This window comes from Rhinopithecus bieti, unplaced genomic scaffold (genome assembly GCF_001698545.2).
Source record: "Rhinopithecus bieti isolate Rb0 unplaced genomic scaffold, ASM169854v2 scaffold_12151, whole genome shotgun sequence".
Classification (NCBI taxonomy): Eukaryota; Metazoa; Chordata; class Mammalia; order Primates; family Cercopithecidae; genus Rhinopithecus; species Rhinopithecus bieti.
Window position 1 is genome coordinate 114,585 of NW_016807233.1, and position 13,576 is coordinate 128,160.

Sequence of the window (13,576 nt, forward strand, 5' to 3'; positions counted from 1 at the left end):
ACCGCATTCTGTGTGCTCCAGAGGGCTGAAGCAACTTTTAAAACATAATTTCAGAAGTTGTGTACTTCACAGTTTTCAAATCACTTATCTCATTTGATCTCATTTTATCCTCATAACAACTTGGATGATTCTCACCCACCCTAATGAAGAAAGCAGAGAACTATATTTGCATTGTAATTACCACGATGCCCAAAATGGGAGTCCTCCTATGGGAGGGAAACTTCTTATCACGGCATTTAGCTAGCTCAGTTTTCTTCGTAAAACCAGACCTCAGTGCTCGCTGTGAATTGCTAAAATCCACTGTAAGCTGAAGCACAGACACATATAGTAAGCTGATTGGGATGGGATGCATGATCCACACCTGCTGCGCACCCAGGGCTGCAGATGGCAAAAGAGAAAGAACTTGGACTATTCATGTCCTCTTACCATTTTCACCAGATGTCTTGTCTTTTCCATTGGTTGCCCCAGCACCTTGTCGCTAAAGGCAAAAAAGAAAAGAAAAAAGAAATTGTTATCAGATATACTCGGGATTACTTTTGTCTCTTTTATAGTTCCAAACGTCTCTTGCCTTATACCAAGTTCTGTGTTACTTTAGCTCAGATGGCTAAAGCACGGTGCTAGTGAGACCAGGAATGGATCCACCAAGCAAGGATGTACTGAAGCTGCACAGACCGACCCCCTCATCCACATCCACTGCTCTAGGAATGCAGGTCACCAGTAACAAGAAAAACCGGGAGGGAGATCAAGCATAACTTCACTGAAAATATGAAGGCAACAGCCAATGTTCTGTATCAGCTACAAGATCAGCATTGTTACTTTTGTTAATATCGGTCATTAGGCTGCTGTGTTTTCATTCCAGTCACCATGTCCAATGTCTTTTTTATTTATTTATTTTTTTGAGACGGAGTCTCTCTCTGTCACCCAGGCTGGAGTGCAGTGGTGCAAAATCTCGGCTCACTGCAACCTCCACCCCCCAGATTCACACCATTCTCCTCCCTCGGCCTCCCAAGTAGCTGGGACTACAGGTGCCCACCACCACACCTGGCTAACTTTTTGTGTTTTTAATAGAGACGGGGTTTCACCGTGTTAGCCAGGATAGTCTCGATCTCCTGACGTCGTAATCCACCTGCCTCAGCCTCCCAAAGTGCTGGGATTACAGGCATGAGCTACTGCGCCTGGCCCAATGTCTTCTTTTTAAATAAATTTTAATCAACTAAGAAACTCTTATGTTTCCTCCTACTTAAAATCTATTTTTTTTCTGCCATTGCTTATGCCTATCTTGTGCATTTTCATTTTACCAGGTTAACTAGAAGTATGAAGTCTTTTAAGGTTAGACTTAACTCTTTGGGCAAGATTCTCTGGGTGTGAAGTCTGGGGAGCTGTGTGAAATGCACCACACATGTAAACAGAAAGGGTGTTTTCTCAAAGCTTAACGTGATTCTAGTTGATGGAGAGAGAAGTATTTTGTCAATCTCATTTTTTGGTTGTTATCAAAAGTATGCTTTGAGTTGAAAAGGACTAAAAGCTTATAAAGTCTCTAACTTTTTTTTTTTTTTTTTTTTTCTCTGAGACGGAGTCTCACTCTGTCCCAGGCTGGAGTGCAGTGGCTGGATCTCAGCTCACTGAAACCTCTACCTCCCAGGTTCAAGCGATTCTCCTACCTTGGCCTACAGAGTAGCTAGGATTACTGGCACATGTCACCACACCCAGCTAATTTTTGTATTTTTAGTAGAGACGGGGTTTCACCGTGTTGGCCAGGCTTCTGACCCCGTGATCCACCCACCTCAGCCTCTGAAAGTGCTGGGATTATAGGCGTGAGCCACTGTGCCTGGCCAAGTCTCTAACTTTCAGGGGAAGAAAATGAGGGAGGTAGAAGGAGCATGACTTGCCCTAGATCATGCAGCTAATGAGTGACAGAGTAAAGACTGGAGCCTGGACTTCCTTGCCCTCAGGAATTGCTACTGTGATGACACTATCTGAATGGGATCCTAGAAAAAAACAGCAGAGCACCGAACAAGGAGAAAACCATGACGGGTGACTAGGGGATAAGGTACCCTCAACATTCATATTTGGGTCCAGGTCTTTAGCCTAAAACCAATATCAGAAAAATAACAATCAGTTCCCTTTGGCATTCAACATTGTCATAAATTCTCAGGTCATTTGTCAACCCTTAATTAACGGTAAATGGATCATCCGGGAAAACCTTGCTTTCAGAGTCTGAGAAGTATAAATAAATAGAGTAAATGATCAAGATTTATATTAATAAAGTAAACCATCCTCACATTTGCTTATTGCCTTATGCAGACGATAATCCCATAAAGAAGTAAAGTAAAGCTTCCCACTTATTACCAACACTGTTCACCCTCCATCTGAGTCAATGTGAAATGATTTAAATCAGGTAGACCACTTCTTAAATATAGTAGATTTGCAAGTGAAAATGCCTGCTTCTTTTTGTCTGTCCTTATGTTGATGCCTCCTCTTTTTAAACACAAAGCTCGTACGTTTGCTGCACTAGGTGGAAATCTGACTACTATTGAGTTGGACCAATCCGAGATGCAACAGCAGCCTCAAGTGATTAAACTCTGGCAATCAAATCCAGTATCTTTCCCTGCATAATTCATAGATGCCTCAAATAAAAGAAAATTTCACAGAATAAAAGAATAGTGTTTTAGAGTAGAATAAAGTCAAATTAAATGGAAGGCAAGTGCAAAATAGGTGCATGCTCAACCTCACTGTCTTTAAATGCCTTAAACATGGATACTTTTCAAATGTCATGAATAACTTGTTCCATAAAAGATCACTTTTTAGAAACCAGAGGAAAACCGAAATGAAATGTGCACAGGGGAGAAAAGGAGTCATTTTTTTGGGATTTCTAAGATGGGGTTTTTATGTCAGGTTGTATTTAATGAAGACACAATGAAGGTGATTTATGTCATAGGAGACAGTGTCTCACATCAAAAAATGATCCTGACAAAAAAGAACTCGTTATTGAAAGTATCTCATTTCAGAATTCTTTGAGACCTTTTGACATTTTCAATGCAGGTCTGAGGGCAGAGGAGGAATTCTCCAAGAGCTACCCTATTCCCAGGGTCTGGTCTTTACAATGCCAGGCAGTCACAGTTTCACTGAACTTATAGTGGAGAGAGTCTACACCAGGCTGGGTGTCAGGTAATCACGGCTCATGCTGCTGGGGCCAGGCTTCAAGGGCACTCAAGCATTATCAACTCATTGAGTTCTGACAGCATCCCTGATGGGGTAGATGCCCTTTGTGTCCTCATCAGCCTCACTTTACCAATTATATCCTGAGGTATAGAGAGGAATTTGCTCAAGCCCACAAAGTGGGGAAGAGGCAGAGGCAGAATTCAGCCCCCAGGAAGCTGGCTCTGGAACACTTCCTTTCAGCCACTGTACTTAAGCATCTCTCAGTACTGTGTGCAGCATCTCTCCTGAGGGCCTCTGTCAGCAGGTGGGGAGTTAGGAGGCAGTGAGATTTGAGTTTGAAGGTAAATGTGACTTCATTTACACCACAGGCTGGAGTTTTGAGAACTCTTGGCTTTGAGGCATAAGCAGAGTCAAACAACAGCCAAGGGTTCAATTCCAGAAATGCTATCAGATCTTTGTTAATGTTTAAATAACATAAGCACCCAGAGCTAGGCTCTACTAAAATAAATAGCAGACGGATGTGTGGATGGATAGATGAATGGATGAGTAGTTGAAAGAATGAATGGATGGGTAGATGAATGGATAGGTGGATGAATGGGTGGATGGGTGGGTGGGTGGGTGGATGGATGGATGAATGGGTGGATGGATAGATGAGTGGGTGGATGGATAGATGAGTGGGTGGATGAATGAATGGGTGGGTGGGTGGATGGGTGGGTGAGTGGATGGATAGATGAATAGATGAGTAGATAAATGGGTGGATGGATGGGTAGATGAGTGGATGGTCAAATGGACAGATGGAGGTAGGTCATTCTCTAAGCAACCACTAGGGAAAAGATTCTTTTTCATGAGGTGATAGAAGTTAGCATCTTCAGGAAGGGGCTGCCTTTTCTCTCCACCCCACTCTCATTCCCAAATAGGAGAAGATGTGATCTCTTATCTCTGTTCTAAATGAGCTCCAACTACAAGTTCACCATCCTAAGAACATATGTTGCCCACTGAACAGAAGTAGTCATAGTTCAAAAGTATCATTTATTATAATTGAACTAATAAATGAAATCAAGTATTCAAGAAACAGGGCACAATAAATTGGCTTCAGAGCAAACCCTGATATGAGATTCTGGAATCCTGAGCTCTTTCTTAGGAATTTCAGAAATGATCCAATGGTATCATGAATACCACCAATATGTCATTCAGTTTAGATATCAATATAACTTAACATGTTAGGATATGCAGAAGGCAGTACAAGTTCTCCCTAAACAAATATGCATAGCCACAATGACCAACTTAATGCAGGTGTAGAAAATATGCTATTGGAATTATCTAGAGAACTAAGCACTAGAGTATTTGAGAGCTCATGAATGTGGCATTCAGATATCTGCGAATTAGTCAGCAGATATTTTCTTCAATGTTTTCCAAGGGATCTAGAGAGTGAGTCAGTTATGACTGCTAAGAAGAGCAGGGGTTGATACATGTGGGATTTCGCTTATCTTTTCTTCTGGGGAAGGGGTTAGTAGGGTGGTAGTAGAGGAAAAAGTATCAACTTCAACCACAGCAAAACCAAATCCATTAGATTGTCTAATAATTCCACTCCCAGGAGAACGCTGCCATGAGTCTTTCAGTCTATATCACAATACTCAGTTCAGATGTTCTCATTCTTCTTCTGATCATCTCCAGCCCAACACCCACCCTAATGACTTCACTTTCATAAAATGCTCCTGTTTGGGACCCTCCACAACACCTTGTCCCCATGTAGACGTGGCATCTTCATGGATGCTCACTGAAGAGTCTAGAAGGAGGACAGCCCCTTCCTCCTTCAACCACCTGAAATCAGCGTCCCTGGTACTCAAGTCAGCTCTGTGTCTGTCCACATCATCAGGGACACTGGCCCTCCCTCTTTAAACATGTTAGAGCAATGTCCCTATTGTTATCCCCAGATACCTCCACAAAAGACAGGTGGCCCTCTGTGGGTCAGTGTATTCCACTCGGATTGACCTTCACGATCACAAGTAGTAATATCACTTGGCTCTTACAAACAAAAGACACATTTCCCTCACAATGACTTCCTTCAATATTGTCCTTATTTCACTATTAGAACATGCTACATGCCCATCTAAGGCTCAACATAAGAACTCAAAATCACAGCCTGCATCCTCAGCCCTGTGCCAGGCAGGTGGTGCATGTGCTGGGACTCTGAGGAGGAGTCATAGGAGGACCCAGGGAGGCAGGTGAGATGCTCTGGGTTCTTAAACACGTGCCAAGCAACTCACGCAGCCTTAGAAAGTGAGGTTTCCATTCTTGGCAGTGTTCATGAATAAAAGTAGAACACTTCAGAATTTAATAAAACCCCAATTAAAGGTGACCTAAATAACAAATGGGTATATGAAGATCCTTGTGCCTTTAAATGTTTCCTCTGATAATCTCATACGTTCCCAGTATCCATAAAAAGGCAGGAGAGGTGTTTAAAGGTACAATTTTTTGAAATAAATTTTCCTGACAGTTCTGTTGCACCAAGGTCTGCAGGAAAGTAGTGAAGAATACATATTAGTCTGGGTTTCCCAGAAAACAGAGCATGAGGCAGATGCCAGTTGCACTATGGTTTTATTAGAGAAGGCAGTGCCAGAAGTGAAAGAGAGAGGATGGGAAGGTGGGGAGTGAAGAGGCAGCTGCTATGAAGATTCTTCATCAGACTGGCCATTGAGAGGTAAAACCAAATGCTGATCCTCCCAGACTTGGAGGGTAACCATCCTTCTACTCTATGTCTACGAGTTCAATTGTTTTGATTTTTAGACCTGACAAGTAAGAATACACAATGTTTGTCTTTCTGTACCTGGCTTATTTCCCTTAACATAACAATCTCCAGTTCCATCCATGTTGTTGTAAATGACTAGACCTCATTCTTTTTTATGGCTGAATACTGGAGGTGGGGATGGTTAATAGGTACAAAAACTAGTTAGAATAAATAAGACCTACTATTTGATAGCACAACAGGGTGACGATAGTCAATAATAACTATACATTTTAAAACAACTTAAAGAGTGTAATTGAATTGTTTGTAACTCAATACATGCTTATGGAAATGGATACCCCATTCTCCATAATGTATTTATTTCACATTGCATGCCTATATCAAAATGTCTCATGTCCCCTATAAATATATACACCTACTATGTACCCACAAAAGTTAAAATTTAAAAAAGTTTTAAAACACAAAATTCTAAATGTTGATCTTGCAATGTGGACCTGAGAGCTGTGTGAACTGTGTCTGAGGACAGAGGCTCTAGGGATAAGACTAAAAAGTGATCCACCATGTGGGCAGAGGACTACCCAGGTGCCTAGGCAAGAGACTGAAGGCACAAACTGTTTCAGTGTAATAAAGAAAACAGTTTGAATAAGAATAGTCATAATACAAACTAGATATAGAGATGATCATGAACAATTATCAATCATTATTATAAACATTATTAATCATTAGCTTTTAATATTATTCTTTGTTGCATTACTAATATAACCTAGGAATAACCGATGGGCATAGGGTCAGGTGCTGAAGGGACATTGTGATAAGTGACCTAGAAGGCAAGAGGTGAGCCTTCTGTCCTTACACCCGCATAAGGGCCCCTTGAGGGCTCCTTGGTCAAGCGGTAACACCAATGTCTGGGAAGACACCCGTTACTTAGCAGACCGTGAAAGGGAGTCTCCTTTCCTTAGAGAAGTCAGGGAACACTCTGCTCCACCAGCTTCTTGTGGAAGGTTGGATATTATCCAGGCCTGCTCGCCAGTCATCTGGAGGCCTTAACCCCTCCCTGTGGTGCTGTGCTTCAGTGGTCACACTCCTTGTCCACTTTCACGCTCCTCCCGTACTCCTGGTTCCTCTTTGAAGTTCGTAGTAGATAGCAGTAGAAGAAACAGTGAAAGTCTTAAAGTCTTTGATCTTTCTTATAAGTGCAGAGAAGAAAATGCTGACCTATGCTTCCTTCTCTCTCTGCTTCGGTACCTAAAAGGGAAGGGCCCCCTATCCTGGAATCACGTGACTTGCTTCACCTTGTCAATCACTTAGAAGATTCACCCTCCTTACCCTGCCCCCTTGTGTTGTATGCAATAAATATCAGCGAGCGCAGCTGTTTGGGGCCACTATCGGTCTCTGCATCTCGATAGTAGTGGTCCCCGGGGCCCAGCTGTTTTCTCTTTATCTCTTTGTCTTGTGCCTTTATTACACTCTCTCATCTCCACACACGGGGAGAACACCCGCTAAGCCCCGTAGCGCTGGACCCTACACCACCAGCCGCCGTCTCTTATTGATCCAAGGTGCTTCACAGAGCACCAATTCCCGATGCATCTGGACCGTGCAAGGTCTTGCATCTAGCGTCTGCCTGGGTTGAGGAGGAAGCCCCAAGGCAAGGGGTGGAGGTGGAGGTGATTGATGTGGGCAGGAGATGACATGCTGTTACTGTGCACCTTGCCTGAAGTCTGCAGAGCCCACGCTGAGTCAGCCACCCACGGGGGTCCTCAGAGAGGGCCTAGTGACACATGAGAGGTGTCTGACTCAGCACATAGACACGGCTGGGTGACTTTTTTTTTTTCCACTAAGTTGCAAAATCACAAACAATCCCTTCATATTCAATACCCTGCTAGTTGAATGGACCACACCAAGTTCCAGGTGAATAACTGGACTTGGATCCATTTCTCTCTGTACTTTGAGCTTAGAATGGACATAAAGATATGTCTGACCATATGTACGCTACAGTTAGGAGCTGCGCAACATCATTAATACCTAGGTCTTCAGTTCAGGGCTTGAATAGAAAATGTGCTGGCATCCCGAACATCACTAACAGTCCCACAAACAAATTCTTTTGAAAACAAAAAACTCGATTACTTCTCAGTCTACTATTCTTCCTTGTGAAGTATATTACAAAATCACGGTGTTCTTGAAATAACCACCACTGGGTAAGGCAAACAGGGCATTTCCCCTGGTCACAAAATTTAAGAGGGCTCCAAGCCACTCAGCAATCAAAATAAATCATATGTTAATGCAATATTTTCAAATAAAAGTATTGCAAAAGTCATGATGAACAAAATATTAAAATTTTGGCCAAACACGGTGGCTCACGCCTGTCATCCCAGCACTTTGGGAGGCTGAGGTGGGTGGATCACCTGGGGTCAGGTGTTTGAGACCAGTCTGGCCACCATGGTGAAACCCCATCTTTACTAAAAATAAAAAAAATAAAAAAATGAGCTGGGTGGGGTGGTGAACGTCTTTAATCCCAGCCACCCTGGAGGCTGGGGCAGGAGAATCGCTGGAACCTGGGAGGCAGAGGTTGCACTGAGCCAAGGTCATACCATTGCACTCTAGCCTGGGCAACAAGAGCGAGACTGTCTCAAATAAATAAATAAATATTAAAATTTGAAATCGGATCGGAATTACTGATATTTCCTTCTGCCTTCTGCTTCAGTGTGTCTCAATCCAACTGTAGTCACCATGTCTCCCTGAAGTAAGGAAAAGATTGGAGAAACCCAATAATTCCAAGCTTTCAGAAAATTATTCTAATATAGTCATTGAAACCTTTTCATTCCATCACGGGCCATGCCTGGGCCTGAAGGACTCCTGTTGTGGTTTGGAGAGTGTTTATAATACGACTTCTAGAATGCTTCAGTGGAGGGCCTCGCTTCCAACCTTTGTTGTCCATACCCATAAAATCAGTGTGCTGTTCATATGTCAGTAAGAAGCCAACTCACCTAAACCTGTTTCATCATCATCATGAGACAGATCATGCCTATTTGGGAAATAATTCAGCCCAGTACACTTTGTTCCATCTTTAGGATAAAATATAAGTTCCCATTAAAAGACACTTATTTTACATTCCAGAGGTTGAAGAATATGAAATGTGAAATTCTAGTTGGTTAAATTTGGGGTCCAAATTGCAGTCTAATAATATTTTTTTCTGAATGTATGCCTCTAGCATTTAAAGTGGGTAAATCTGGATTCACTCTAAGAACTTGGTTTGATATTTAATTTGGTGAGATATGGTTGGACTAGGGGGTCACCACTTTAAAAGACCCCTAGGTGTTAGGGAACAAGGAGGCTTCTGAAGCTGTTAGGGTCCAGATCATCTCCTAATTTCTTAGGGTGCCATACACCCCTCTCTTTCTTGCCCATATGCCCAGTAGACTCACCTATGTGGCCACCAAATATTGGAAAGAACTTTATACATGAGTCTGGCTTTGGCAACACTAGAAAGAAAGAGAGAATCTTCATGCAGCCAGGTCCACAGGGGACAAGGGACAACTGGACCCACAGAGGCCCCTGGCTCACAGAGGCGTTCCCTCTCAGCTCCGGGATCAAGCCACGCAGGGATGGAAGTGAAATGGGCTCTCCCAGCCCTGCTATCAGCCTCTCACGGCTACTGCCCAGGAAAACTGCTCTAGTTAAAGGACTGTGGTGTGCCCCCAGGCTGAGAAGTCAAGATTATTTTTTAAAGTGAAATGGAAATTAGGTACATTTACCAATGTGCAAAGCTGTCAGCAGAAAAAGTCACGGGTATAGAGTCAGGTACCCAGACTCAGTCAGGGCAGGCGACAAACTCCTGGACTGTTCGTGTCTGCCTTTGCTGAGTCAGGCCCTGGGCTAGGCCCGAGGGTCCCAAGCAGAAGGGACCCAATGCTCCCACTTTGGTGGCTCGTAGCCTGGAGGGCCAGGCAGAGACTAAAGCAACCATCTCAGCATGGAGGGGAGAAGAGCTGAGACCCAAGAATGATTGACATCACGGGCAGTGGGGAAGTCCCCTAACTCACACTGCTGTCAGGTCTTGAGGGAGCTGTGCTAGCCACTGATCATCCCCACCGGGTGCATATCACTGGAGAAATTGCTCATTGAAGTCTCAGTCCCCTCCCTGCGGAAGGAAAATGATAATCCATGCATCCTACTGGCCGTATCTAAGGGACCTGGACCCAACAGCCATGCTCTCCCCACCTGTCCATCAATGACAGCCTTTACCACAAGAGCCATTGTTGAGTGATGTTAAATGGGTTGTTCATCTCTATGAAAAGAGAGAAAGTATTTGTTCCTAAGTCCTCTTTAAAATTTTGCCCCCTGTTCCCAACATCTGACTTCTGTGGCCCCTGTCTACCACGGAGCTGCTGAGATTCTGCAAAGGAAGGAAAGTAAATCCATCTTGTTCTCATGGTGGCTTGAAAGCTCTTGTTAGCAGGTGCTACTTAACACTGTCTATCCCCCAGTGATGTGTCTTCTCTTAAGTTATTTTTCTCCACAGTGCTGTCTTCTTTTTGTGCTGTAGCATCCTGATATCAACACTTCTAATGGTTTCAGGGCTTTTAGCTCCGCTGGAATGCCAGCATCTCGACAAGCAGTTCCCTAGTGGATCATAAAAAAGGGGAAAAACACAAATCCGCCTATCTTTGGTATATATGGCACATGAGGACCGTGAAATATCAGATGAGAGACACAGGGTGCAGAACTGCCTCCGTGACCCCAGTAAGCCCCTCTAAGGGTTTCTTGTCCCCTTCCCCTGAATCATCACGTTGATAAAGAAACAAAAAGACCTGTTCCTATGTTATTATATTTAGTGTTATTTTGACAAAGGCTAATCAGGCTCTTAGATGATCAGTCTTTAAATGAACAGAGGAGCAAAGCCACAGAGATTGCACAGTGAAATGGCATCAACAGCCAGGCAGGTAAGCAGGTAGCTGATGACTGCTTGGGACCACCTCCATCATTAAGTACACGGATTCTCAGGAACATTAAAGACCTATGATTAAAGGCAACTTCAAAATCAAAGTTGCTGAATTTGTCTGAAGAGCAGAAGAGAGTTTTATGCCTACATTTTGTGATAGAGACGGAAAAGATTTAATTTCTCGCCGGTGATATTTTTAAGTCATCTGTAATTCTCCTAATAACATTCCAAAAATTGAGCATTAATTTAATCCCTAAAGGTGTAGAATGTAATGTCAAAAGAAAACTTCAACTAGAAGGTTAAAAAAAAAAATAAGTTGGTTTAAAAAAAAGTGATGGGATCTTCAATGACAAATGCATTAACCTTTCTAATTCCTCCTCTCTTTCATTCTCACCTCTGGAAGACCCAAAGGCTGAAATTCTGCCTCAAATACTATGTTCTATTCCTATCATTTTTTATTCTGACCTTTATGGTGAGAGAATTAATTAGCATCACTGCCGTTCAGGCAAACTATTTATAAAGGTACCATCATTTTCAGGTATCCATGATTTATTTTACTGGTATTAATTTTATACTTTTTTCAGTAATATTTTAAAATTAGCATTTTCTACTTTAAAAATATCTTCTTTGTGCCAATTTTCATGTTGAAGAACACTGTTTTCTATTTGCAAAAGTAGGATATGGCCGTTGTGAAATTTTTGGAACATAAATGCGCAAGGAAAAAAGCAAAAAGACACCTACAATCCAACTAATCAGAGTGAATCCATGTTAGTACTTCAGAATATTTTCTTTCCATCTTCTTATAGGTGGACATATATATAGTCTCTCTTTTATAAAACCAACCACATGTCATATGTACAATTTCATAAAGGTATACATTGCAACTTAAAAAGCACAGTTGCTATTTAATGACTTCTGTGCGGACTCTTCTAATTTCACAGATTTCACCATGAAATGTCCAGCCCACACTGTTGAGTTCATTTGGAATTCCCCCTGACTTTTCAAATCTTACGTATTTCATACCTGCCAAAAAAGCCACTTGTCTATTCAACTTGGCTCAACAAAGATTCATGGTGACGACTTGTGTGTTGCTGTCAGTTTCCTGAAAATTAATATCATAGAAGGTTCTGAATGGTCCTTGATGTTGGGCAGAGCTACTACAACTTTTGCAGTGTGGTGGGCTGAATTTGGACCTCCACCTGCAATTCACACGAGGAAGTCCTAAACCCCAGGTACCCCCCAGTGTCATCCTATTGGAAGATTTTTAACACCTTTGCAATCGAGTAAAGAAGAATTCATTGGAATGGGCTCTAATCAAATAGGACTGTGTCCTTATTAAAAGGGACAATTTGAACACAGACATGCAGAGGGAAGATAGTGTAGACACACAGGGAGAAGACAGCATCTACAAGTCCAGGAGAGGGGCCTGGAGCAGACCCTCCCTCACAGTGCTCAGAAGAAACCAACCCAGCAGATACCATGATTGTAAACTTCTGGTCTCCAGAACTATAAGAGAATACATTTCTGTTGTTTAAGCTGCCCTCAGACTAATTAATACATTCAGACAGCAACATAGGAAAGAACAGACTTATCCACAGGGGCTGATAGAAGGACGCTCAGGAAAGAAAGCTGGGCACAGGCCTGGCTCTGCAGGCTCTGAGGCCTGTCCTGGCGTCCTGTCCCAGAGGAGGGGGAGGGTGCCTGGCTTTGGGGGAAGCCCAGGGCACAGGGGAGGGCATCTCCTTCAGTGCCACTTGGATGTGTGCCCTCTGCGGGGGAGTGTGACTCCACAGGCATGGGCTGAATTCTCTCCTGAACTGCAAACCACATGCAGGTAGGACACTGTCCCTGGGTTAGAAAGAAGAGATGTGTCCTCCCTCAACTGCATGCCCAGAACTGTTTCTCCAGCCCCGAGCCAGAGGTTTCCCCAGCTGCCAACGTGATGTCCTTCTCAGCCGCCTTGTGAGGGCAGCGCCTGGCAGAGGGACGAGCTGTGGTTGGAGCAGAGGGAGGGCAGCTGGGAGCTCCGCTGGACCGGAGGCTCGCTGCTGGACCGGAGGCTCGCTGCTGGACCGGAGGCTCGCTGCTGGACCGGAGGCTCGCTGCTGGGCCTCAGGCTCGCTGCTGGGCCTCAGGCTCGCTGCTGGGCCTCAGGCTCGCTGCTGGGCCTCAGGCTCGCTGCTGGGCCTCAGGCTCGTTGCTTCTTAGCAACCAACGGACTACGTGATTGACTAGCCCCCTGGAGCAGAAGCAGGTGGTGCCTGCTGAGTGTCAGTTTGAGAAGGAGCAGGACAGAAACTCATTTAAAGGCTCTGGCTGAGGCAGCTGTTCAGAATCAAAAGCACTCCCATTCACTGAATGCCCTCCCTGCAGTCAGAGACCCTGGCATGATTTATAAGGACCAGGAACGTAGGTCACTCTGGTGTCATTCTGTTACTTTTCTATACTTCAGCTATTCATTATAAAGTAACATTTATAAACTGTTGCACTATGAGATTTAATTGACTTAAAAGCCGATATGATCATGCTGTTCTCAAAACGGTGTAAATAGCTTGCGTCGTAATTGGGCTTATTTTTATTTAAGGTGTGCTGGTGAAGAATGTGGGCTCCAGAGCCAAGGGTAGAAAGAAAGGACTGACCATAAGCACACAAAGAAACTTTTTGGGTGATAGAATAGTCTATCTCTCTCTCTTTTTTTTTTTTTTTTTTTTTGACGGAGTCTCCTCTGT

At 43.5% G+C, this 13,576-nt stretch overlaps 1 protein-coding gene across 1 annotated transcript in view; it reads right to left on the minus strand.

The window, feature by feature from the left end:
* PCP4 (Purkinje cell protein 4) overlaps nucleotides 1-13,576 on the minus strand; it is a 61,619-nt gene that overhangs the window by 30,415 nt on the left and 17,628 nt on the right. The window contains exon 2 of the mRNA XM_017880694.1: nucleotides 427-478. Within this exon, the coding sequence (XP_017736183.1) occupies nucleotides 427-478 (52 nt within the window). The remainder of the gene's footprint in view (nucleotides 1-426; nucleotides 479-13,576) is intronic.